This window comes from Anomalospiza imberbis, chromosome 3, assembly GCF_031753505.1.
Source record: "Anomalospiza imberbis isolate Cuckoo-Finch-1a 21T00152 chromosome 3, ASM3175350v1, whole genome shotgun sequence".
Lineage (NCBI taxonomy): Eukaryota > Metazoa > Chordata > Aves > Passeriformes > Viduidae > Anomalospiza > Anomalospiza imberbis.
The window spans coordinates 77,990,843-78,018,430 of record NC_089683.1 but is presented as its reverse complement, the minus strand read 5'-3'; the positions used below and the strand labels follow the sequence as shown (position 1 = coordinate 78,018,430).

The 27,588-nt window shown below is 40.1% G+C and overlaps 1 protein-coding gene across 3 annotated transcripts; it reads right to left on the bottom strand.

The window, feature by feature from the left end:
• Positions 1–1,904: 1,904 nt before the first annotated feature.
• On the bottom strand, positions 1,905–27,588 carry ZNF318 (zinc finger protein 318). 3 transcript variants are annotated; one of them, XM_068185274.1, is made up of 10 exons: positions 27,108–27,588; positions 21,946–22,091; positions 16,452–17,085; positions 13,953–15,374; positions 11,395–11,494; positions 10,366–10,652; positions 7,011–7,214; positions 6,439–6,538; positions 5,317–5,435; positions 1,905–4,926 (listed from the first exon to the last, which is right to left on the bottom strand). In XM_068185274.1, exons 1-10 carry the CDS (start codon positions 27,471–27,473, stop codon positions 2,173–2,175), a joined length of 6,132 nt encoding a protein of 2,043 aa, XP_068041375.1. In that variant the 5' UTR covers positions 27,474–27,588; the 3' UTR covers positions 1,905–2,172. The 3 variants fall into 3 exon arrangements, with proteins under 3 accessions (XP_068041375.1, XP_068041377.1, XP_068041376.1); XM_068185276.1 differs by having other exon boundaries at positions 14,877–15,374; positions 27,108–27,587; XM_068185275.1 differs by lacking the exon at positions 27,108–27,588 and adding an exon at positions 23,911–24,435.

Below are 27,588 nucleotides of genomic sequence, written 5' to 3'. Positions count from 1 at the left end.
ATTGTCCCTTCCCCAAAAATAAAGTAAATTTTTAAAATTACGTTCCACATAGGTAACACAGCATTGAATAAGCTTGTCTGAAGAAGACTGTCCAGATTAATGTTTGCCACTCGATGAACTGAGACCTTCATGAAAACCAATCTGCAGAAGGAAACTAACCAGAAAGCATGTGTTTATTTCAAAACAGCACCATCTAAAGTGCAGAACTCTAGAAAAATTAATATTTAATAATTTAATATTTACTATTTCCTTTCCCTGCACTTATATCTCTCAATACAAGGCAGGTAAGAAAATTAATTTCCCTCCTCCTATGTGGATTTACAAGAAGCACTTCACTGAAAAAACTTTAAAGAAAACATGGGGAAAAATTTATCTGTCAAATGTAAACAAACAAACTCAGGTATATGATAAAAAAATACAGAAGAAAACCAAGAAGCAACTACAAAGGACTTTTTTATAAATCAGGATTTAAGCAATCTCTACTCATGGCCCAACTCCATTTTAAAATATCAAAGCATGTCAAACCTTGCTTGCTTTGGTTTTGACAGTCAATCAGCTATCTGATGAAAGTAGGGCAACAATACTAACAAAGATTTCCTATATTCAATGCACTAACTGCTTGACATCATAAAACCAGCTCAAAGAGATTGTCTCAAAACTCTCTTCCCTTCTTAATTACCTTTTTACTGTTGACTTGACCATTTATACTAGATTTCCAAATTCAGCTTAGATAGTTCTTACATTTCTTATATGAAAACACCATAAAACTCTTGAGAAACATTTCATACCTTCCTCACACAGAGTCATGGAAAACAAAGACAAATGGTGATTTTGCCTTCTCCAGAGGTCCATGAGCAAGTACTGATTACAGAAATTCAATCTCTGCTGGGGTCCCTCCCTGACACCCCAGCTCTGCTTTTACACAGGGTTCAGGACTTCAAACAAACTTCCACTGATGATGTTGACAGTAGTTCTTCCATTGACTTCAGCTGGGAATAAACTGGTTTTTACTGAGCAGGCTAACTGTTGAATATCTTCATCCTCTACAGTTTCTCAATTTTATCAACTACTACAGGAGTCAGAAACTAATTGAAAAAAAAAACACTTTTACTGAGTTAAGGAAAAAAGAAAACAAAAAAGAAAGCCTTGTTGACCTCCATGTTTATTTTTTAAAACAATTTACAAATAAAAATGTTATATTTTTCCAAGGAAACACATTTTATACTTTAGTCTTTAACAAGCTATACAAATGAGAACCATCACACTCAATAGCTCAAGGACCATTCAGGGTAGGCATGCATGTGTCTGTATCACATGAAGCGAGTCCAATTCCTGACACCAGGGTTCTGATCTTCTACTTCTTCAGAGCTGGTCAGCTGCTAAATGATTTAACACAAATAGTTACTGGATCACAATAAAATGAAAGAAAGCCCATTTCAAATCATGTAAGTGACCTCAATATGTCTGGTCCAGGTGTCAGGCCACAGAGCCTTACCGATTAGTTTTCTTCTCCAAAAGCCAGTCGGAACAGATTTTCTCCCCTTGCTTAGTGATGTGGCATCCATACATGTGCTTATACAATACAGTGAAACACCTTAAGTACAGATGTAGTACAACAGTAATTACAAATCACAGAGACAGATAAACAGACAAACAAAATTAACTCTAAACACATTCTTGTATTTCCAACAACAAAAGTAAACAAACCCATGCATTACAGTTCAAAGAAATTTTCAGTTTAGATCTTCTGCAAGTCTCCATTTCCTCAGTTCTAAATTGCTGTTCTTGGAGCTTGTCTCAGCAGCTGGGCTACTCACGGTGCTACTGACACAAACTGGGTGAGCTGGAAATCACCCAGGAATGGTCAGAGAATAAAAGCCCCCAAAATAAAGAAGACGTACGCATTATAAACGAGATTCCACTTTAATAGCAGAGTGTAGAAAAGAAATTGGCAAAAAAATTCACATGAAAAAACATTTTACACAATTAATTATGTACAGAATAAAGTATGTGGCTGCCTTCTGATAATTTATGTTTCACTTTAGTCAAGTCCTACCACAGAATGCAAAATACACCCATAACTGTCAGCTGGAACAAAAAGAAAAACAAACAAAAACCATATACATAATCCCAGCTCTGGCTCCTCAAATATTGGGACTGGCTGGGTTTACTTCAACCCACTGGGCTTTCTGCTATGCTTTCAGCAATTCCTGAATTCATTGTAGCTTCCAAACTACTATCAGGAGCTTCTGTTTGCTCAGTCTTCTTGCTCTGGATGGTGCACATTCCCTTGCCTCCTGAACCACCTACTTTCCCATGTGTTTCTTTGAGCCCAGGCATTAAAGTTTCCACGCACCCAGATGCCTGACTTTCTGTGCTGCCTCTGTCACAACTCAGAGACAGCATTTCAACAGTGCCACCTTTGCTCTCCTTCACTGGCACAAGTATCTCAGACGTGGGAGAAATGCCCTGCATTTCTAGAACTGGCATGACCGCTTCTGTAGTGTCACTATTTGAGGTCTGTGATCCAGGCTGCAGCATAGGTTTCTGAGAAATCTGTGTGCAAATTTTATCTTCACAACTACCAGAAATCAATGTAGCAAAATCAGTAATCTCTGTTTCATTCACTGTTCTTTCAATGCCCAGTTTTTTAAGTTTACTGGACTCCAGCCTCATGGAAGCAATAGTTTCTATTTTTGTGACTTCTTCTGTAGTTTCCTTTAAACGTCCTTCTGAAAGGATGCTGATACATTCATGTTTCACCTTATTGCCTCCCAAACTGAAATCAGTGCTTTTCAATTCAAGGTCTGCTTTCTGGGAGGTATTCTTCATATGTTTCACATCCTCTGATGGTCTCTTGAAAAGAAGACTATCTGATGCTCTTGCATCAGATCCAGTGTGTCCTAATGACTTTTTTTCATTTTCAGCTACTAATTCTAGACTGGATCTGAGTTCAACAATGTTTGAGCAGGTACTGACTAACCGTTCAACTCCCTGCTTCTGGGTTTGGTTGTCTAACATGGTATGGGCTGAAGGTTTAGGTTGAACTTTTTCTTGAGCTTCTAATAGAGTATTTTTCCTTTCTTTCTGTCCCTCTGTACATTCTGAAGCATTAACCTCCTTAGAACCAGATTTTATTTCTGGATTTGGAGTATTTGATAGATCCCAACCACTTTCAGAACAAGAATCAGTTGTGACTATCTGTTGTTTTCCATTACTAGTTCTGGAAGTGCCCCAGAGCAAGTCTGGACTATCAGTTTCTGAGTGAGTTCTACAGTTATCATTTAACTTTTCCTCTACCAAATGGGAATTTCCCAAACTTTTAATTTCGTTCTGTATCTCAGGTGACAAGATCTTTGGGTGTAGGCTATGCTTAGGCTTTACTGCTTTTATTTCCCAGTCTTTAATCTCTGTCTCCAAGGTACTAGGAACATTTGTGTTTGTAACTGGAGTTTTATTTCCATCTTCCTGTCCAACCTTCTCTTGGACCTCAGTTTTCTGTAGAGCACAGAATTCCAGACTGCCTGCCTGCTCTCCACCTCCTGTATCAACAAGTCCAATTTCTGCAGGCATCTGGATACCAGAAACAGGTTTTTTTTCTGGTAATTCTGTGACTGACATTTCTGATAGGTGAGGCTGAAGTGATTTCTTGTTCATTTCAGCCTGATTTTCAACATTAACCAAACTTCCTGTCACTTGATTATTACACTGCGAAGAATCCACATTCTCAGAATCCTCTTTCAACGAGGATGAACTACTATTCGTTCTGTGATTTGCAGATAAATCTGCAGGTTTTGTTATGTTAGGGTTTTCTCCATTTGGAAGTGCAGAACTTGCAAGCTTGCTGTCAGCTGAACCCTTTCCACCACTACTGTAGAAAATATCATAGAGATCTTTAGCATTGGCTGTGGCCAAGCAAGAATTCCGTTTCTCTATCTTTTTTGCTTGTTCACTGAAAGCAGTTGAAGGTGGTGGTGGTCTCACAGGCATTGCCAACATTGTCTGTTCACTTTCAGACACACCTGGAGCTACTTCATCTGCGGGGATGAGAGCTGCCGGCTGGACTGCTGGTGGAGGATGAGGTGGAGGTAGCCTATCTGCTGTCTGAGAAGACTCACTTTTCTCTGCTGCTTTCAAATCCTCCTCTGAGCCTTCTAAAATTACTTCTTCTCCTCCAAAAGCTTTTGATATGATTTCTGGAGGCAGAATAAGATCTACATTTGTTTCTTTTACTACTGGCAGTGGTTTGGTGGTAGTTCCAGAGGATTTTATGGATAAAAAGGTGTTCAAAGGTGGTGGTTTACTAACTGTTGCAGTACTAGACTTCCTGAAAATCATGGTGGGGACTGGTAGATTGGGGAGAATTTTTGTTGGTGCCGGTGTGGAAACAACTGGTATCCATGGGCTAGTGTGTGGAATAACAGTTTTGCCAGACAGCTTGATTTCAATGGGCTTGATATGGGATTTCACAGACTGACACTTGATCTCCTCTTTATTTCCTTCTGTATTCTCTTCTTTTGCAATAGCTCCTGGGGTTTTATCCTCTCTCTCAGTCTTTTTCCAGCTGAATTTCCCAAAGGAGGTCTGGCTTGGTGATTCCTTTTTAGATTCCTCTCTCTTTTCTTCTTTCTTCTCCTCTGTCTTCTCTTCCTTCTTTAGCTTTACTGTGATACCTATTTTTCGCCCAGAAGAATCTGTTTTGCCTTGAGTTTCATTATTCCCTTCTCCAGACTCTGGGATGCTCTTTACTTCCTCCTTCTTTATTATTTTTGGGGTTTTCTCATCCTTCTCTTCCTTCTGTTTCTCAACCAGTTTCCGTTTCAGCTCGTTTTGCCGCCTGCGCTCTGTTTCCAGAACTACAGCCAATCCAGCTTGACGGTCTAGATTTCTCCTCTCTTCATAAAGTGGGTTTTCATCTATGTATTTCTGTGGAAATAAACAGCAACATTTTAGCCACCATTTCCATGAAAAATAAATAAATAAATGCAGCTCTCTGACAATTTTGACTTGCTCAGTAAGTGCCATCTCAACACTGAGAGAACAGGGAACCTTTTCCTAACAAGAAACTGAGGTACTACAAACTGCATGCAGCAGTGCTGTTACTTTACAAGTAGACATGTTTCAGCTTCATGCAGATAAAATACCTCTATATTCTGGTGTACTGGGAAGTTCTGCTTATTTAGTTCAGTAGAATGTAGTGAAGATAACCAAATACATACACTCCAAGGAGTTAAATGTCATTCTTCAGGAAAGGAAGACAGAACAAATGGAACCTAATTTAGGGAACGTCTCTTTCCTAGTACATCAATTACCAACCTTATACTTCTCATTGTGGGGATGACTTTTCACATGCTGCTCTGCTGAGATCTGATCTCCAAAAAATTCATGACAGAGCTGGCAATAATATCCAGTGATGGGAATCAGAAACTCAGAGCCTGAAAAGGCCAAAGAAAATTATCAGAGAAACAAAACCTAATAAATGCCAAGCTCTTAACAAAGTTGGTCAAAGAACAACAGCAAAACCTCCAGTAATGTTCTTTTTGGAACAGTTAATGCTGCTCTCTTTACAGTTATACAGGAACCACCACTACCAGGAACAAACATGCAAAGTGAAGAAGTTTATTACTATGGTTCAAGATTTAAGTGCTCTCCATCATATTAAGGTAATTGAGTATTCAAGTAGATTAACGTTTCCTACAGCCTTGATCTATTTTCCATCTTTGTGGTATAGTCTGCTTAAATACTAAATACCTGGTTTATAAACAGAACACAAGTATTTTCTTTGAAGTTCAGCAAGATTGCATCCTTGTGCCTAAAGAACCTGCTACAGTTATCTAAGACACTGCAGATTCTTCTTTAGTGGGCACTACTAGAAATATGTAATGGATTAATAAAAGGAGTTGATCACTAGCAGACCTTTTAGACATTCATATTTTAAGTTCTTTAGTAATTTTCAACTCAGTTACAGCTTCTTCCATATGTCTGTCTCAGATTCTCCGTATCTGCACTATAACAAATACTTATCGGTCAATTTTCAGGGAGACCTCTGCTAAAAATGTACTGAATGGAAAAGTCTACTACAAGACTGCGTGGAATACTGTGCAAGATCTACCCAAACACTGCCAACTATTGTGGTCATGCTCTGAATTCTAATATGTTGGCAAAAATTACTTCAGAACTACACTGAAAGACAACTGCTATACAAAATAAAAAACTAATCTTAAAGAGAGAAGAAACCACACCTTTCCTACACTCTTGTTTCAAGACCTTTCCACAAGAACAGTCAAGAAACTAAATAATTTGCCTTTTTCCTAATAATACAGTATCTATATGTGCTCCTATACCAAGGTAAAGTTTTGAAAATTCCTTTCTCTGAGCAAGTGGGACTTGCTGGAGTGCAAAGAGGGATGACAGCCAAGTTAATAAAAATTAACATACCTTTGGCAGGAACCGTTATCTTATCAATGCGTTTTATGGACTCTTGTTTGGTCTCGCTCTGGGTCTTCGATGCCCAAGGTCTGTTGTAAGGATCCAGGGTCTATTTGCACAGTGACAGAGGTATATAGGCTCATATATTACACTAGCAAGGCAAGTACACTTGTCTTTTTCCTTTTTAATATTCTTTTAGAACACTGAACATTAAAATCAATGTGCAAATATTTACAACAACTAATTTTCCTCTCTTTTCCCTCCCATTTTGCAATTTACAATGAGAAAATAACCTGTGAAAAGTGCAAAATATAAATGACCACAAATAACAGGTAAACATGTGAAACACAAGTGGCAAACCTGAGCAAACTGAACACAGGCCCCATTTACACTATGTGGAATACACCAGTAGCTGTACAACTGCTCAAGTCCAACATTAGGGGAAAAGAATTTGATAAGTTACTTCTTGAGTTCGTTATTACTTCAGGTTCTCTTGTAAAATGTAGTTCTGTGATGTATGTTTTAGTGTTAATATTCATAGCAATATGAAATGCACTTAGTGAAGGAAGCCTGCAACATACCTGTCTGTGTTTCTTATTATGCATGTGTGTGAAAAAGTCAAACATGGTCCCGCAGATGGTATTGCAGTCTTTGCACCAGTGGTTCCCTGCATCATAATATTCATAAATATTGGCCAACTGGAAAGGATGTTTGGAGGACTGTGAAGAGGATTCTGCTGGCTTCGGGCTTCTACCTCTCGATTTTTCATTAGTAGTTTTTGATTCCTAAATTGAACAGAAGGAAACACTTCTCTAAGACAAGGCAGGACAGACAAAATGCTCTAGAACTCAGAACCTGCCTCCAGCAGAAGCCATACACACAAAAAAAAATGTATCACCTGCTTTTCAGCGCCCCGGTTAATTCCACTGTTTCAGAGAGCTGGTATTGCCGACTAAGATGCTGCGTGGCTGCAGTGAAGAGTTTCCAATAAGGGTCCCAGATGTAATGGCTGGATGGTTGTAGGTAATCAAGAAACCAAATGAACAAATTCCCTGTGGCATGCACCCTTCCCACTTTATTGGTTTCACATAACAGTTCCAATTTACCATACTAGCCAAACAGTGCCCAGAAGACCTCAAATGGTTCCCCTAGAGGCGTTCAGAAGTTACTGTAAAAGTAGCTTGGATGAAAGCAGAATGGAAAAGGAAGCAAAAATCAGGTGACTACAAGTATTTAACTCCATCAGATTTATCAGATTATTTGAGTGTCCTGAACTCTCCAGAAAACTTATTGCTTAATAATAAAAGAAAGATGACATTTTGTTAATTACCTAAGCATATAGGGTGAAAGATCTTGTGATTTAAACATGTGATGTTTGCACTTACATTGATCTGTACAGAAAGACGCCATATAGTGATATACAGACATTTCAAAACCCTATCCAAAATTAATACTAAACTAAACTTGTAGCAAAACAAATATTATCTGAAATACCATGAATGAGCCCTGGCAATTTAGACTACAATAGTACTAGATGTATTTTGAGTTCTGAGTTACATTTTCAATGGCATAAAGTCCATCATGTTATCCTTTTGCAAGGCAGTCTGGAAAGAACAGGATGTTAATTTAGTAGACTCAAGTTGGATGCATGTTTCCAAGTTATTCACTACCAGCACTGAACAAATTTATGTAAGTAGATTGAAAATTGTCAAATAATATCTGCCTTACTTTAAATTCTTTAACACCACCCCCCACAACATGCACTGTAAAACAAAGAATGAAGACACAGCCAGGCCACTATGCACCCCACAGATATCCATATCCCAATACAATCTAGTTCTTGGTAGCAGAATAAGAAGTGATCCAATGACTATTTGCATGTATTCTGTCAGCAAGAACATAGCATACATTCTCTTGAACAATGAGATCAACTTATGATCTGCAGGAGGTGCATGGAAGGATGTTCACAATGTCACGCAAGCATCAATGTTTATGTTATTTATAGACATACACCTATAAAAATACTATCTCAATCAAAACTTTAAAAAGACAGTGCTTCTCAGCCCATTCTTAACTCCAGTTTGTGCACTACCCCCAGCTCAAAGATGCCTTTATAATTTGCTACTATTTAGAGCCTGTCTGTTTAGCACAGTAACACTGGCTTCACTTCTGCACTGACTGTGTAACTACAACACACAGACACAGGGTCAGCAGCAAGAGACCACAAGGTGCCTTGCAAATAAGGAGAAAGGCAAAGGCTTTTGCCCTCAGGTTGGCAAAGTCAACCAATCTCAGTGTTGAAAGGCCAGCACCATCTTTCTTTTCATGAAAAAAAAAATTAATCAGAACTACAACATGAATTTTAAAGGTTAAAGGCCATGTCCTGTGTGCCTACATATGTATGAACATATGTTCCTGTCCAGGACTCACAATTTTCCATGTTAAAATAAGGAATTATGAAAAGGAGATCAAGTCATTATGGGTTTGGACGACACAGACAATGCAAATTAAAATAATGAGAAATATATTCACACATGCTGTATCTCAGGAAAAGAAAACAATATAACTTAATGCAATGTAGGACTTAACAAACATTTTTGCCTACTTAAGTTTTATAAAGTGGTGACTGAAGCAAACAATTTGTTCAAGTAAGTGGACAGTAAACTTCAGAGATGTTTCGAGAAAAACAAAAAACCAAAAGCAAGTCTTTAAATTAAAGATACCTAATGAGTTCTCAGACCACAATAAAGCAAAAGGAAAATCTTACAGGATAAACAGATGTGAGTGGCTTTGGAGGAAATACAGAATCACAAAATGGGTAAGGTTTGAAGGGACCACAGTGGGTCATCTGGTCCAGCCTCCATGCTCAAGCAGGGTCATCCAAGAGCACATGGCACAAGATTGTGTTCGGATGGTACTGGAGTATCTCCAGTGAGGAAGACTCCACAACCTTTCTGGGCAATCTGAGTGCTCAGTCACCCAAACAATGAGGAAGAAGTTCTTCCTCACATTCAACTGGAACTTCCTGTGCATCAGTTTCTGCCCATTGCCTCTTGTCCTATTGCTTGACACCACTGAGAAGAAGAACCTGGCTCCACGTTCTTGACATCCTCCCTTCAGATAAACTGATGAGGTGCCCTCTCAGTTTTCCTTATACCTCTTACCCTACTAACATTTTCCTCCCTGCAAAAAATATATATGCTAAGATCTACATAAAATAAATCTACAATTTCCCATTAGCTATTTCTGTTACGTATTTGAATAAACATCCAAAAAGCAGGATAATTGATTTCCTGAACACAAGCATAACCTTTCAGATGGTAGTATCCATCCTACTTTCAAAGTAAAACTATCTTCTGGAATGCAGTAAGCCTGTTCTGGTACATCCAACACAAAGTAGTACAGACCATGTCAGAGAGACCATACTGATTCATACTGACATTTCTTAAGAGAGAACATATGTATACAAAAAACATCTTATGCTGACAATCATCTTTAAGTCTTGTGATTTGTTACTATCATTACCCAGTGAGAAGACCAACGTGCTCCCAACTTTCAGAGAGCTCTGCTGCTATAAACACTCCTCCCTGAAAGGCCAAGACAGAAAATATGTAGAGAAAAAAAAAAAGTCTGTCCTCCTGGTATGGTATTGAGATCAAACAGCTACACACAATCATGATACTGTTCAATCCAACCAACATCTCAGCAATACCAAGATAAAAAACAGTAAGTGGTGCTGAAGTGCACAAAACCTGAGGGACATTATATACACTGATACATTGACTCTCACCTGCATGCACCATCAAAGCCAGTGTATGAGATGTGGTAACAAATGACATCAAATGATCCTTTAGTAAATGTTTGGGACTAGCTGTCTCCCCAGTGCTCCCTTTTCTTAGTGGGAAAGTCATTAGCACACAAACTTTAAGACTTTACCTTGTTGGAGGAAGATGTTTTCTCTACACCTTTTGCATTTTCTGACTTGCTGTTCTTTTCCGAGGAATCTTTAGTTTCCACAGATGGTTTCCGGGGTTTTTCAAATATGTTAATCCCCAGGATTTGTGCTACTTTGTCAAGCTCAGACTGCTTCTTGTCAGCCGCATCAGATTCTTTATGTAGCTCTGCAATCTCCTTCATAATATTCTCTTGTAGTCTGTTCACCTCAACCAACAAGGGGTCTTTGTGTCCGTCCTTCTCACGACGTTTTTTCCTCAACATCTCGCCTGATCCAATCAAGGAAGCAGAAGAGTCAGAAATGCAACAGGAAAACTGACTTTATATCTGTACAATAATTCCAGCAACAAGTAAAATACCAATATAAAATGTAATGGCTTAAACTTCACCATAAATTTGTAAAGATGGAACTGACTCTCAGGTACAGCATCACTAAATCTGCATGATACGCCTCTATAGGGACTACCATAACACACACCCTAAGAGAGGCACCTCCAGAGTATCAATTTATAATTACTATTGCCCTGTGTGACAAAACAATCAAAAGTTAAAATGGCTATTCTAACCTGAAATTATAATTTTCCAAAGGTGAGGGAATTATGTATTTACTCAGACCAAACAAATTTTAAAGACACAAAAAATTAGCTCTCTTGAGAGAGGACTTTCCCATCTCCAGATAAGATTCATGAAAAATTTAAAGTCACAATAACATCTTCAGTCACTATTTCTCACTTCTTCTGAAGAAGCACTAAAATGCATAAAGCACAATTCCTTTAGCTTATCAAGCCAAGAAGATGCAAGAGCAACTGCTCAAATTTTGATGTAATTCATCTTAATATAGTAACTAGGTCACTGCTTTTTCAAGAGCTGTGCATTGCCAGGAGTATGAAAATACATTATGGACTATTCTTATTTTGGTCCACCTTCTCCTGTTAGATAGCAGGACTTGTGACACATCCCAATGGGGCAGAAAAAAGAAGCACGGGGTGGGAGGGTGGTAATGCACTTTACCTTGCTGTTTACGAAGCCTGTCCAATTCAGTCTTGAGATAGTAAAGCTTCTTCTGCCGTGCTTCTCGATCATTCTTCAGTTTTTCTCTCTCTTCTATCACCTAAATAAATTGGAAGGTGTCTGGATTTTCTTCTCTTCCCAACACGAGTTAAACAGTCTTGCAAGAATGACAGGAAGAACTCAGCTTTCCAGACACAGAACACTCCTCGCTATTCCAAAAATGTTCTTGAGTATTTTAACACAATAAATAAACCTCTCCCTCTGTATCTGAAAGTAACTGTATTGTGTGGTCATGCCTCAACCCAGTTTGTAGGAATTCACTTTTTCTTTTGGGCAGTGTATTCCTCTAAAATGCTCTGTTTGTTGCACCACTTCCCAAGGCCCCTAGGCACAGCTGACTATCTTCTACAGGGCTAATCAAGATCAGTGACAATGGTTGTTCAAAACTCATGCAGAATCTCTACAGCTAGCATGTTCCATCAGCCTTCACAGCCCTCCACCTTGCCTCCTGCTTTGACTCTGACCCATTTTAGCTGTTAATTAGGTTGTGCTTCAATCTGACATGAAACATCAGGATGAAATTTGTTTCTTGTTCAATATGGTAAACTGTGGCATGAGGAGCTCACAAATCCTTTTTTCACTGGTTTTCACTGATTCTCATAGAAGGAAACAAAGCAATATGCTAAAATGAAATCTGAAAAGTTCTTTCAGTTTCTTTTCCAGCTTCATTTTTCAAGAGAGAAATCCCATTTTTTTTACCTTCACAAGGCTCTTAAATCTTACTACATACTCTTCCCTTAACAAACAAGTGACCTTGACTTCCCTAGACAATCTCTTCTACTACAGCAATGTCAACATTGGCAGGATCCCTGAATCCTTCTTGAAGTAGTTCTACCAACACAGTTAAGCTACATCTTAAACAGCATAAGGAGTTTTAAAATTATTATTATTATTATTATTATTAATGCTATTTTTTTACTATCAAAGCACCATTCTCTCCTCCTGAGTTTTCTGCAGCATGGGGGCATCAAGTGGAGCATGCCAATTTTTATACTCCAAGTCATCCCAGCAAAAACCCAGTGGACTAAGCCCAAGACAAAGATTTCTGTAGTGCAGACAAATCCTTAGAAGTTCTACCAAGATGCACAAATGAGCTACCAAGGTATGTCAGGGCAGGAGAAAACCACACACCTTTAGCCAAGAGAGCTCTTCCAAAGGTACTAAATTTCATTAAGGACAAAATTTTAGCTATGTCATCTGAAGAAATGATTATTCCTGCAAGAAGTGGAAGCTCACTTATTTGCTGACGTGGCACTTCATACAAGTGAAGAAAAGGCTCTTATAATAAAAGATCATATTGCAGCCTCCACACCTAAAGGGGTTTGAAAGAAAAATGTGTACAGATATTTTACCAAGGTCTGTAGTTACAGGAAAAGTGGCAACAGTTTCAAACTAAAAGAGGGTAGATTTAAACTAGATATGAAGGAAGTATTTCTCTACAAGGTGGATGGTGAGGCATGGAAACAGGTTGCCCATAGAGACTGTGGACTCTCCAGCCCTGAAGTCTTCAAGGCCAGTTTGGATGGGGCTCTGAGCAATCTGGTCCAGTGGAATGTGTCCCTGTCTATGGCGGTGGGGCTGGAAGGAGATGATTTTTAATTGTCCCCTCATACGCAAATAATTCTATGCCCTTATTTTAACAATAAAGACCAAGTGGACACCAGTCTGAAAACTCAACTTTTGGGAATCATCCAGATCTTTGACAGTTGTGTAAGTACAGTTTCCTATTTTAAAATGCATTCTTCCCCACTACTCTCTAATTATTGTACAAACCAAGATAATTAAAAGAGGAAAACACTAACACGTATGACCTGAACTGGTGTCAGAGCCTCCAGGTAGTTTCCCCTAAATTCTTCTCATTTTGTGATTTTTGTAAGAGAATTAATATAAATGTAGAGGGAAGGTTGTATGTGATGGTGAATGATGATATCCTTTAGAGTGTATTTAAAAATGTCTAATACAGGTATAACCATGGTATTTTGTACAATGTAGCATGTCCTGATGGAGCCTCCTGTGTTTTAGTTTGTGCCTCCTGCGTCTTGTTCTGCCACTGGACATCAGTAAAAAAAGCCATTTAATTTTCTTTACACTGTCCCTTTAGATTTTTACATATCCCCAGATATCTTCAGGTATTTCAATATCTAAATTTCACCAGAATAAAGCCAAGCTGTGGCCACCACATGTTTTCTCTGTAAGATTTTGGCTGGTTCAAAGAAATTCAACTTTGTTTTTGATTTCATCTGTTCTGCCATAGCCGATGGCATACAACTTTGGGAGATTTAAAATGCATTTTTTACAAGTGTCACAGATTAATACAGACAAATGCTTAGAAATCTTTAACAGAAGTAAACTAGGTCAAACTATTTTTAAACTGGAGCAGAGGGTTAAACTGGAGCAACTCAGAAAAAAAAATAAAAGGTGCACCTGAAGAGAAAAAGCTTCCACCCCACCAATCATGCAATCCAACACAATCTGAAGTATCAGAATACCTAACATACCTTCTGCTTTTGAGCCGCCCGATTTTTTTCATCTGACATCCTTTCTGTGGTATTTTTGAGAGGGTGTGATGACAGACGAAGGGGTGCTTTAGAATGAGAAGGAGTGGTAGGGACTTGAACAAGCACAGAACCATCTCTTTTTACATCAGGGACATCCTTTCCCAGAGAGACTGTCTCAATTACCCGGAGATTGGGACGTGTGGGGTTCGCTGACATGGCCATAGTAAGAAGACCATGAGCTTCTGGAAGCGTAGGATTAGGCTGCTGGGCAGTGGGGTACATGGGCCAGCCAGGGGCTGCATATGCCATATAGTGCCCATATGCATCATATCCTGGAGGAGCCATTGTGGGAGTGGGATAGTTTTGGGGCATTTGAGCGGCAGTGTAGTGGGAATAGCTGGGAATTTGGTATTGGGAAACAGAAGTAGGTGTAGGTGGCAAACCAGCAGGAGTTGGTGGAATTGAAGGAATGAGAGAGACAGAAGGAAGAGGCTGTTCTGGTGCATGTGGAGGTATCTCCTGTCCCACTGGCTTGTTCTTCGTATAGTCTGATTTCTGAAGAGAGGACACATCTTTAGGCTGCTGGAAAGAGCCTGGAGGTGATGCTGAACGCTGCTGGCCCGACTCGGGAGAACGAGTGTCACTGCGGCTGCGGCGCAGCTCCCAAGCGTCCAGTCTACGAGTGTCTGAAGAGCGACGATCCGGAGAACGAGATGCCAGCTTTTTGCCATGAAGGCGTTCCTGGGTACGAACAGCCAGTTTTCCAATTTCAGCAACACCAATGTCAAGTCCAATGGTTTTGAGTAAGTCGTGGATCTTTGCATATTCTGCGTTTGGCTCTTCTAAAGGATCCACCTTGACAGCTGGAGCAGGAGAAGGAGGTGGGCTCATTTTCTGTATTATTATCTCATTGCCACAACTAACTGGGGGCTTCTCTACAGGGAGAGATTCAATTTTGGTCTCTTCATCCTCATCACCATAAAGAAATTTCTCTTCGTCCTCAATGTCAGGAAAGCTACGCCTCCTCTTCTCCTGAGCACTGACAGAATCAGCCATCATGCCCAGAATACGGGAGAAACCACTGCCATCCTGACTGGCCCTCTCATGAGGCAGCAGGAAGTCAGTATGGCGATCAATGGGCTCTGACTTGGGTTCTACTTTTTCTTTGTGACTTAAGCTTCCAAACTTCTCTTCAAACATCAAACTGTCTTTGGGAGGCCCAGAGAGTGGGTTCCACTCACACAAACCTTCACACAACTCCTTGTTTGAAGACTCCACAAGAGAGCCTTTGTTAAACCTTTTGAGAAAGTTTTCCACTTCAGAGGCAAAAGGAGCTATGTTGTTGCTCTGGGGCAAAGAAGATTGACTAGAAAGAAGAGGAAGATCTTTGCTGGGGGCTGGACTGCTTGAAAAGCTCTCGGGCTGAAAGAGAGAAGATACTATTTACTTCTAAAGCACTATGCACCTCACAGAACAAAGGAATGTGTTCATTTCTCCTCGAGTTCACAATTGAATAAAAGTGTTAGAAGAGACAATATGCTGTTGAAAGAGAACACAGAATATTACAAACCAAGTTGCCCAATAATTCTGGAATGCCATGTCCAAAAATGAATGCTTATCTCAGAGAACACACAAAATCACAATTATATTTCACTTTTTTTTTTGCAAGCATAAGAACTGACAATTTTAAATTTAAACCCTGTTACATCATTTTGGATATGCTTTGAGTTTAGTCATAGTCACATAGGATTTCAATACCTTAAGTCAGATAAAAACTACTGCATTGGGGTTATTCTCAGATATTCACTTCTTCAGATATTCATAATTAATGCCATATTATAGCATAGCATTTCCAGTAATAAGTATGGAATGGGATGCTCAGTATCTGAGCACTCATGAGATAAAATATGTCACTGTCAAACCAACACTGATCAGTAAAACAGGCAAATCAAAGTGATGTGTGAAAATACAAAAAGTCAGTTTATCACAGTAGTCACAGCCACTTATCTGTCCATTGCTCTAATTTTGAAACTCAATTGGTATAGGTTTGGTACAAATTAAGTAGGGCTGATCCCAGTCTATAGTTCAAAGGGAAAAAATAAGGAAATTTAAAAGTTGTTTTCAAACAGAGATACTGAGGATGCATTAGGCAGTTCTCTAAATCTATAAAGAAACAAGAAAGAGACACTGCGACAGGGGAAGAGCTTTAATCAATATCCTGACTGCCTGTGGTACTATGAGAGTCAACTTTTCTATGAAAATTGGCCCAGATGTCTGCATCATGGGTTGAATTTCCATTCAAGACATTTTAAGCCATAACCATTTAAAGTTTCTAATCCACTTCAAACTTATACTGCCCTGCAGAAAGACACTTGTCCTCTTAAGGAAAGGGAGACAAAGATTTGGCTTTCCTATTTTGGAAATCAAACTAACATTCTGTATCATGAAGTAACTGTTTTGGAAAGTAGAAGCACATAGACAGACACACAGAGACCAAACCTGAACAGCAGACTCTACTTCCATCTCTATTCGTTTCTTCAAAATAGATTTTTTGGGCATGGGTGGGATTTCTTCAGGCCTGTATGTATACCGAGGCTCAGAAGTCTGTAATGTGTTAGTCAAGCCAGGGATCGTGTAGCCAGTGCCTGAAACATCATGATTCAAGTTTCTACTGCGCTCTTCTTCTTCTCTTTTCCTCCTTGCACGGTCAAGCTCTCGGAATTCTTCATTCAGGTACGACGGGCTCAGGCTTCTACTACGGCTGCGGCTTCGTCTGCGGTAGTTTCGTGTTCCTGATGAGAAACCCTGATGCTCTCCACTCACACCATGCATCTTCTCATCCTTTTCATACCGTGCACGCTTTATTTCTCGCCCCCTCTCCTCTGCCCTCAGTGGGTAGGGGGATCTCCTCAGTTTGTCACCATCTCTGTCAGATCCACGAGGCAGCTCCTCCCGACGGCCATAGTGTGGACTGTAATCTGAACGGTGGAGGAAAACATCTCGGTTGCGGTAGTCTTCATCATGCCTCGGAATGAAGGGACTTGAAGGCTGATCTTCATGTGCTGGGTATCTCTCAAGGTCGCGAGGACATGTGAGGCCTCTAGTGAATATTGGACCGTCAGCCATATCATCCCTGTGTGAGAGAAACACAGAATAGAAGTACCTGAATCAGAGTAAACAACTCCTACTCAAGGGTAAGAAATTTCCAAACCAGTTTCAAAATAACATCTCCCACACTAAACAGAAACAACATTTTATGTATTTAAAAGGCAGGGTAGAGAGGGAGACTTTTATTTTTAATAGTATTGTACATCCCTCCTAGGAAGTTACCTGCAAACACAGTCACATGAACAATTCAACTCATACTGAGGAATAAGAGCCTTTAAAAATTGACAGGATGGATTAGTTTCTGTGAATGTGAGAGACTACACATTTTAAAAAACCCTTACTATCGTATTTCAGACCACAATCCCTTTCCTCGCCTCTCCCAGTAAGATGCCAAGGTCAGATTTCCTATGAATTATTCAAAGTATAATTCAGTTTCACACTGGCAAATGCAACCAGATCCTCTTTTTATCTTCAGCTGTGGACAAGGACCACAAATTCTATCAACATTTTCTTTTGCAACAGATATGCAGACAGCACTGTCACTAATCACATGAACCCCATACCTAAAAGGAAGCACAGTTTCTGGTATCTATAAACCAAGGAGATTAAGTGTAATGGTACCATTCTTCTGTGCCAGCCCCCGCATTATTACACATAGTGGATGTGCAACTGTCACAGCATCAGAATAACCAGCTTCTTCTCTTGGAATATCTACTTTTGGACCAATTCCTACAGACACCTACAATTAGGGGTACTTTTTAAACTTAGGCCTTTTTCTTTATGCCTAAAAACTTTTCTGGGACTTTTCTTTAAAATTTACCAGCTGCTGGTTTTACTCATTGATATTTCAAAATCTAGCAAGATCATCCAAGAAACAAAATGTGCTCCCTAAGTGACATCAATGAAACAGAAGACTCTTTCCTGAGTGAATCAATTTGAGATAAACTATGTATAATGGCCTGAATCCACAAAAAATCACCTCCTCCTACTCAAAAAGGTCCCTCCATAGATTTGAGAAGGGACAAATCAAGTCATGCCAGAAGACATCTTAAAAAAAATCTGCAAATAAATTACAGCCCCAGTTTTTCATAACAGACTAAAGAATAACAGAGATACAGAGATGCATAGACAAGGTCTTTTTCTTGGTTTTTTTCACAGTTTACACATGCATATTTAAGAACAAAATCCACACAAACCTTCACTTTACCTTGCATCATTGCAAGGTAAGCATTTATTAGATACTTTTTCAGTCCAACACATAAAACAAATCTGGCATGCACCTGTACCCATTGTATTACATGGCATCTTTCCAGTTTTCAGCAAACTACACATATCCAAAAGCAAACTACACACATCCTCCTCCAAAAGCACAAAAATATCTACAAATAGGTAAATTAAATTTCATAAATAAATGTTGTTTTCACAGCCTACATAAAGGTATGTCTATTCCCAGTGGCACGTTTTCTGAGAGCCTGCTAAACCTGTACAAGCTGCATGAACACACTTGATGGAGTAACAGATGTGTTTCACCAGATACCTTCAGCTGATTTTTGTGCAAATAAAATTATTTAGATGCATGTCTGACAGCTCTCACCTACAATTCAAACACTGACTGGAGTGACAAAGCACAGGAATGTTTAATCATACTTTGGAAAGAAAGGAACAACAAATCTACTGTATTTAAAACTAGCAAGACATTCCAAATACACTTTGAACAGCTAAAATGCAAATTCAAAACCTGAAAATTAAATACAGCTGTGGGAAAAATGATAACTTGCCTTACAGGATTCTTTGAAGCATGTTTTCTGTGCATACAGTCCAACAGAGTTACATCCCTCTTAATTGGTATGGATGCTTTCAACCAATGATGTCCACTACTGGCTACTGCATCCCCGAGAGAGGATACAAGGTGGTACCACTGTGACCATCCCACTTCCTTCACCAACAAAGAATCCATGAATCACTGGAATTTGAAGTTTCAAAGATGGAAAACAGACCACAGACTACACACACATGATGCCTCAGAGACCTACAACCAGCGTAAGGTAATTTACTTTTTGGCATGTTTATTCACATACACAGAAATAGAAATAAATAGTGGTATTCTGCTTTCAGCAATCATCAGGACTCCACTTTAATACAGTCTTTGAATAGGGAGTCAGATGAGCTGCTCATATTCAGGCCAACTGTTACTCTTGATATCATGCCAAAAAACGCTATTTCAGAACACAGTTTAATGCAGACCAAGTCTCTGCAGTGATTTGGTCTATCTTTTGTATTAACCTCAGATGAAAGAATTGGTGGGATGCTCTCCATAGCTTGTGCCAGCTCAGATAGTAGTAGAATGTCTTAGAAGTACTGAGAGCCAGACAGATGGAAGATGGGGAGAGAGAAAAAGATTTATTTTTCACTTTGACAGATTGAGATTCTGGAAGACAAAAATACACTTATTGGTCCAAGCAGGAGACTGAAGCTGCTTAGGTGACCTTGAAGACACAGTCCAGCAGCATTCAGTGGGCCTATTTAGACATGTGCAGGAGACCAGCTTCCCTAGAAACTTGGGGCAAGTTCTTACAGGTGTTTTAGGACAGACCTGCATGGGAACACACACCTTTAGAAAGTCTCCTCAAGCATCTTGAAAATCCACTGCTGAAGGAGACTCTAAAAGCCTCTCTGATTTCCCTCCTTTGGTATTTTATTTCCTTTATAGACTAATGAACATCTCTACCCTCCCAAGGCCCTATAAATTACAGAGAATAATGTGTCAAAGTGATTGCTTGAAATATCAAAGTAGAGTAGCTAGCAAAAATAGCTGAGAATAACTAAATTCAGAATTATTTGCTCCAATTACTTCAAGATTTGAAGAGACATCTTCAGGAAACACTTTTTTCTTTTGCCTTTTTTTTTTTATTAGAATGAGAACATAACACATGCAAAATAAAAATGTGATAAGAGTAGTAACAATAAGGACCATTTTACAGCCCAGTGATAGATATAAAGTCAGTGTTCTGATACCAGGGCAGCCTCTCAGGGAGGGGAAAAAATACATGATGAAAAATACTTGATAAACAATGTCCTTAACCAAATACCAAGTGTCTTTTGAAAACAAATAAAATGGCTAGCAGTGAAGAAACTTAGAATTCAGAAGTAGTACCTAGACAATTTAGGAAAAGTTAACTGGTGACTTGGTTGTCACATACTTCAAGCTTCTGGACAAAGGGCATCACTCAGAAAAGTGCAGCCAGCACAGATTAAACAAAAAAAAAAAAAAAAGCAAATGTAACAACATGAAGTTCTTGCATATTTGCATATTTACACTACAAATACAGGGAAATCACTTAAAATCTGCATGGTCTCACTTTATTTTCTTCTCATTCTAACTCATCTGTCCCTTTTAAACCTTCTCTGGAGTCTATTCTTACCATTCTGCTTCACATGTATGGGTTCCATAATAAAGAAGTCAACTTTTGTGATTTTTCACTCTTACATTAAATAAACTGCGCTATACCTGATGTTACTTCTAACCATGCATCAGCACCACAGAAGAGGTCAAATCTAAAATATCACCTGAGAACATGAACCAATGGGACAAACACCATCACGCCCTGTCCTCAAATGTTCCTAATTTGCCAGAGAAGTGCCAGTTCCCAACATATCACTTCCTTTTCCTTCCAACCACTGTACTCTCCCTGAGCATATACACTCATTTCATTTAGAAGACTGCAGACTGCACAGGGGATTTACAAATCAAACACTGAAGCCAGGAGAACTGAGTTAAAGGCATAAAAGTGACAGTACTAAAAACCAAACTAATTTTGTTGTCTACAAAAACTCTCATTTTGTTTTCTACACCTGCTGAAACTTAATTTCACACCTGAGAAAGACAGGAAATTCATTTATTCTGCTCACTTCCATCTCTCATCTTTTGTTTTTTTAAAGTTGATGATATTTGCATCAAAAATGGAAGTAGTAATTGTTTTTTTCTGTGCTGGATGCTTATTCCTGACCTGAAAGTGCAACTGTATGCTCCAGGGCACAAGCTATGCCATCTTTAATTTTGCAATTCAAGACAAAGAGAATTATTTGCACAGTTTTCTGATTTTCTTTCTTTCGCCAGATTTTACCGGTTCTCCTACTGAAGGCAAAGAGCTCCTAATTGTGTCTACTAATATTTATACTTCACTGTTCACAGCAGTGAAGTATTTTAACACAAAACAATTCTCTCCATTAACTGTTTCCTTCCAATTTCAGTCAAGGGATCACAAGAATTATAACACTTTCTTTATAGTGCACAAGACTGTCTATGTTCTCTTCTGCAAGGTTTTTAAAGTCAAAATAATAATCTCCTTCAAGCTGCTTTGGAGTTTTCTTCTAGACTAGTCTCAAAAATCAGGAAAGTAGACAATTCCTCCCAATAAATGAGGAAAGTGAAGCATTACACTGTCCTTATATTAAAAAACCTTCCTTTGAGTAAGGACTAGGTAGGTTCATAAGAAACAGAAGGTGTCTGAAGCAGTGAAATGTCAAATGAAGTGTCTCCATGTGACGTCCCTCCGTTAAGGGGAAGGAAGCACCCGAGGGATTGACATCAGACTCCCTCCTGCAATATATGATGTGCACACTTAGTTTATATGGGATTTAGAAGCAGCTGACAAAAATTAGAGAAGAAATATCTGTTTAGAGTTACACAGGCAGAGACTTTTGTTCAGGAATTCTCTATACCACAACTTGAGAGAGGCTGGGGGAATATTCCTAGGAAGCATCACTGCATGCTTACCCTCATTCCCTAGGCATTCAGTGGGCTAATGAGATGTTTGGGCTCATCCAGAAGAGCCATTCCCATGCTGTTTCACCCACATGAATCCCCACCTGCAGAGGACCATACCTGTCACTCAGGTTATCAATTGGTGAGCCCAGTCTATCAGGCAGCCTCCTTCGCTCTGGCGTGCCAATGCAATACCGGTCATTACCAACAGTAATCCGCAAACTGTGCTCCAGGGAAGACTCAGAGCGGAGACTCGGTGAGCGCCTCTGTAAATTGAAGAAAGAGTGCAAGCCCATCAATCAGGGGATTTTAATCTCAGCTACAGAAAGGAAAGTGATTCTGCTCTGCTTAATAAATTCAACTTGGGGGGATGGATCAATTGAAAAAATCAAACTAGAAGAACAACTGCTCCAAATACTTCAATTCTATTTAGTTACTAAAGAAAGGGGAGGGTACTGACTGCATTTAACTTCTCATCCCAGGTGCTGATAACATGCTCTATATTTAACTTATCTAGAAATTTTCAACTCAAAAAGACATTTCATAAAGCACCATTTTGGAAGATATAAAACCAAAGAGAAAGTCACAAAGTCCCAAATTTGCTGCTGTTCTCTTTTCTTTGTAGAGAAGAAACAGCTAAATAAACATTGCCTAAAAAATAGTGCCAGAAATTTCTGAACAAAGTGTCTGGATTTCTGGCCCTTTACAACTTTAGTAACAACATGAACCAGTGTAAACAAAGATTTTCCTAGCAGTGATGTTTTTAACAGCTTTCCTCACCTCATGCTGCTTTCAGCAGATAAGCACAACATAATACTAAAAACACCAATGCCACTAGAAACACCTTCTATAGGTATCTAACATTCCCATTACCGTTATTTAAAGCTGGTAGAGATAAACCAGAGTAAACTAAATAAAGTTGCCTCTGAAAAATCTACAGCAGAGAAGACCTGAGCTCATTGCCTCTGCACAGACCTTCCTTCATACACATACACAGTACACAAAACACCATCACTGGTAAGTTATGTTTCACTAGTTATGCTTCACATTATTCTAAAATACAGCACTGGAATACAGGACTGATCAGAGTCAAGGGGAGTTCCATAAAAAACAGGTGACACGCCCTAAAGACAGAAATACTTGATTTGCTTTTTTAAACCAACAAAATACAGATTCTGCCTAACACGAAGCCATGAACCAGCTTCAGTTCTGCCAAACCAGTCATGCGCTGCACTCCATTTTTACTGCTGAAAACTGCAGTAGCAAGCAGCAGGTGCACTGAATTGTCTACATCCACCCTGCAAACATGCAGCAGGTTCAGCTCAATCCTCCAAGAGACCAAAGGAACAGCACATAATCTCCAACAAAAGCAAAAAAATTCCTTTGCAAGTATACCTAACAAAATCCACTTGCAGTACAAATCTGTACTATAATCCATCATGCATATAGCTTTATTCTAAGCTAACATATTAGTGATTTCTGTTTTGTTCATTAAGCTGAATCCCAGCATGTATCAGAACACACTTTAATTACTTTTGAAGACCAACTGTCTTGTCCAGCACAATACAATCCTGCAACAGCCTGGGTGAGATACAACATATTAGAGGTGCATGTGTCTCATACAAACACATTCTGACTTGGGCCCATTGTAACACTGAATTTTGAGGGCTGCCTCAAGAAATTACTGTCTTCAAGGCCATCTTCTTGTCATCAAGACTGTGGGCATACAGATGACAATCACCTCCACTGAAGACAGAGAAGTGATGATTACATCTCAGAACAAACTCTGGGCAAAGGAAATAAATACATTACATTAAGAATGTTTGGGATGTTTGGATTGCTTATGACTGATCTATACAAATTTTCCACAGACAGCAGTTAGGACAGTAAATATTTGAACTTCACAGTTTTTTAATATATTTTTTTAAACTGGAGAAGTTCCACTTTTAAAATGTTTTTGTATCTGGAGCACTGAACACCACCACTAGTCATACCTATGTGTGGACTGCACTGCATTTTTCTCCCTTCCTGTTCTGTCACCTAAACCACAGTTACCACTGCCATATTACTGAACAGGTTGCATACCTGCTTGTCATTTCTCCATCCTCTGTTGACCCCACTTGCTCCAGTCCTCTAATCTCAGCCAATTTTCTTACAAGAAAGCAAAGAAGCTAAAACAAACCTTTAAAAAGAACAAGCACGCAGGTCAGCAGGGATAAATAAAAGCAGTATGTGTCAGCCTTGCAAGAACAAATAAAAGTCTGCCAAAATCTCTCGCTGTAAAGCCCTGACATTCCTCTCCTCCATTACATTTCTCAGTACTTGCCTCAAACCTTTGCTGTCACTCCACGTTCTTCCAATCACTGCAAAGTTTTCATCAGCTAATAAGAAACTAACACCATCCCTACCTACAACATCCAATACATGGCTCCACTGCCAGCATCCCAGTTATGCACAACAAAACGTGTAACAATGCTGTAACCTGGAAATGCATGAAATCCACCTCACAAATAATAACAATTTCTAAAAAATCACAACAACAACAAAAAAATAAACCAAAACAACTCCCAGAAACAAGAAAAATTAGTAAGAAATCTCTAAGGCTGCTGCTTTCCTATCTCAATTCATATGCAGGATAGGGACAATAACCTGGAACTTGTACTCAACTTTATTTTCTCCATTTCAAACCCACGCACTTATCACATCAGTGTCTTCATTCTACATATTACATCTCCTACCCTTATGCATATATTCCCCTCTTTCAAGTCCTGTTTCCTTGTTGCAACTTAAATTTCTCTTCCTTGGGCATCTGAATTCGTGTCCTTTCAGTGACATCTCCAAAATCCCACTTACTTATTAGTTATTTGTGTAACTTCCCATATCTGCACATTTCTTATTCTCAAGCTTCTGAAGAGAACAGAGGGTCTTAAGTCATAAAATCCTAAAAATTTTATTAAAACTTTATCCCAACCTGTCATGATAACCCAACATATCTGCTGTCTGCTCTGTTTCCATCACATTTAGTGTCACTCTTTGGAAAATGACAGCATAATCCCAGCTTTTATCTTTCTCTAATTAACATTACTTTTGTAAATGGTACTTTTAAAAAATAAAAAAAAAACAACATACATATTTTATGCTTTGTAACATCACTTTTGAAGAAGAAGTAGGGTCAGTTGTCAGTCAAACACCTGTTGGGGGACAAAAGCTTCCATGGAAAAAATGTGGATGTGACACTCTAAAAATTAGTTACACTGGGCTTTAGCAAACGCAAGAGTCAGCACAATACAGGTTGAAGAACGCTATTTAATTGTCTCAAGATCTCTTATTGTGACAATTGCTTCCTAAAAAAGGGCTTTCCTTAAATGCAGTAATCCTGTAAATAAACAAAATATCCATTTGGCTCATCAGTACAGCATTAGCTAATGCCCAATTTCTAGGATAAATAGTTTTTCAATCCTTCTCTGAAGTTAGAACAGGCAAGAAAAAAAACATTATTCTGTAACAATTTGCTGAGATGACTGATTTAACTTGAGCCAGGAGGGTGTAAAGTAACACTAGAACAGCAGTGTTTGTCAAAAATAATGTTTGTGTAAAGTGGATGTTTTTGGTGGCCTTCCCCCCACCATCAAAGAAGGAATGGGAGGCTTCTAGTCAAAACTCCTAGATCAAATTTCTCCAAGTCTGAACCACCAACACAGTCAGCACTGAAAGTTTTGTTACAGTCAGCACAGGTTCACAGCCTATCGTGGATACAGTGAAATGGGCAACTGAGTGATGGTGAAGTCAGTTTAAGAAAGTTATGTCCCATATCCCAGGTTGCCACCCATCAGTTGTGAACATGCAACTGTCCATCAAGCCACAACACAAACTGACATGAATCAGATAGAAAAAAAATTTCCTTTTTAAAAACTACTTAGTATTGTCATCGTGGATGTTACTAGTAATGCAATTTGCAAGGGTACCATACAGGAAACTAAAGAGGATGGAGATAAGGGTGAAATACCACGTGAAAACAAATGGCCAGAGGCAAGTTTCTTAGCCTGGCTTGGCTTAACTGTCCAAGACAACATTATCTTCCTGCATCTCCAGGGCAACTCACCTTGCAATAAGAAATAACACCAATACCTGAATTTTAATGTCACTACAAGCACTTGTGACCTCTTCTATGGCTGCAGCTCCAAAGAAATCCAGTAAGAACCTATATCACCACAAGGGCAATCCACGCCCTCTCTTGGGAATTCCATCAAGCAATGAACCAGCAGGTAACACACTTTTGCTGGACTGACTTTCAGCTACACCGTTTCCTCACATCAGCCCACCCTGCAACTCACAAATCCACGCCTGAGCACACGGGGGAGGGCAGAATATACTGCAGAGCAAGAGGGAAAGGCAGGTGTACCGTTCTTTGCAACTGTATGTGTGCTGGATTGAGTGACCATGCAACCACTGCCTAGAATATCCCAGTATGAAAATCTCTTCTTTCACGGTAGCTCAAACGCACAATGAACTTACTACACACCACAGCTCAGAGTCACCAGACAAAACAATGCCTGCACCAAGGAGCAAGAAGAGAAAACCTAGGTGAGTGAATCCCACTCACACACACACACCAAAAAAAAAAAAAAAAAAAGTCTTCACACTTTGATTTATTACGAAGATGTCTGCATCCAAGATGCCATCCGGCACAGATACCAAAACAGAGCTTCACATGCCCAAATCAGATTTTGCCAGGACAAAGTGAGAAGACTGGAACACTCTGTGCACAACCTCAACTACAAAGCAGTGCCTACGAAAGAATACCTTTCAAAGATATAAATCAGTAACTCTCCTCTTTGTACGCCCGCCGTGACAACAGGAAGAATTCAGACAAAGTACTCATTCAACATGCTATCTATAAAGTTATATTCCCATAAGTTAAACGATATTTATGTACTAACACAGCCCAATGTGTTAAATGGAGGAAATTTACATCCTCTGCCTTTAGCGAAAAGACAGCATCATCTTCGAATTTTCTCTAAAATGGCTCTAGCCAGTAATACAAATAAAAATGCAATGGAAACGAGTGGGAAAACATCACTTAAAATGGAAATCAATTTTTTTTTTCCCATTTGGCTCTAAGTATGAATAGGGGGGAAACTGCCGCTCTCCCTCCGCACAGGGAGAGCCCGGGGCCGGTGTAATTTTGCAAGGACCTGGCCGCGCCGAGTTTTGGCTCTGACAGCCCCCAGGGGAGTGGGCAGGGCCCGCACCGAGCCCCCTCGGTGCACGGCGGTATTTACCCGGCTGCTGCCGCCGTCTCCGTGCTCGCTGCCCCGGCGGCCCCGGGGCCCGCCGAGCCCCGCTCCTCCCGGCGGCGATGGCAACCTCCTGCTGCGGTGCGGCGACGGGGACCGGCGGCAGGGCCCGCGGTGGCCCGATGGGGAGCGGTGGCGGCGAAGCGGCGGCGGACGGGGCGAAGCGGAGCGCGGCGGCGAGGCGGCGGCGCAAGCGGCGGCGGGCATCGGCGGGGGAGGCCGGCCGTGGCCTGGCCCCGGCCCCGATGTGCTGAAGCGGGACGCGCGGGACGCCGACGAGCCGCCCTCCTTCAGCCGGTGGGAGGAGGACGAGGACGAAGGGCCGGAGCGGCCGCTGCTGGAGCGGTACATGATGGCGCCAGTGGCCCGGGGGTCCCGCGGCTCCTCCGGACCGGCCCCCCCGGCGTGCGCGCTCCCCGCCGCCCTGCGCGCTCCCGAGCCGGGCGGGGGAGGGGGGGCCGGGGGG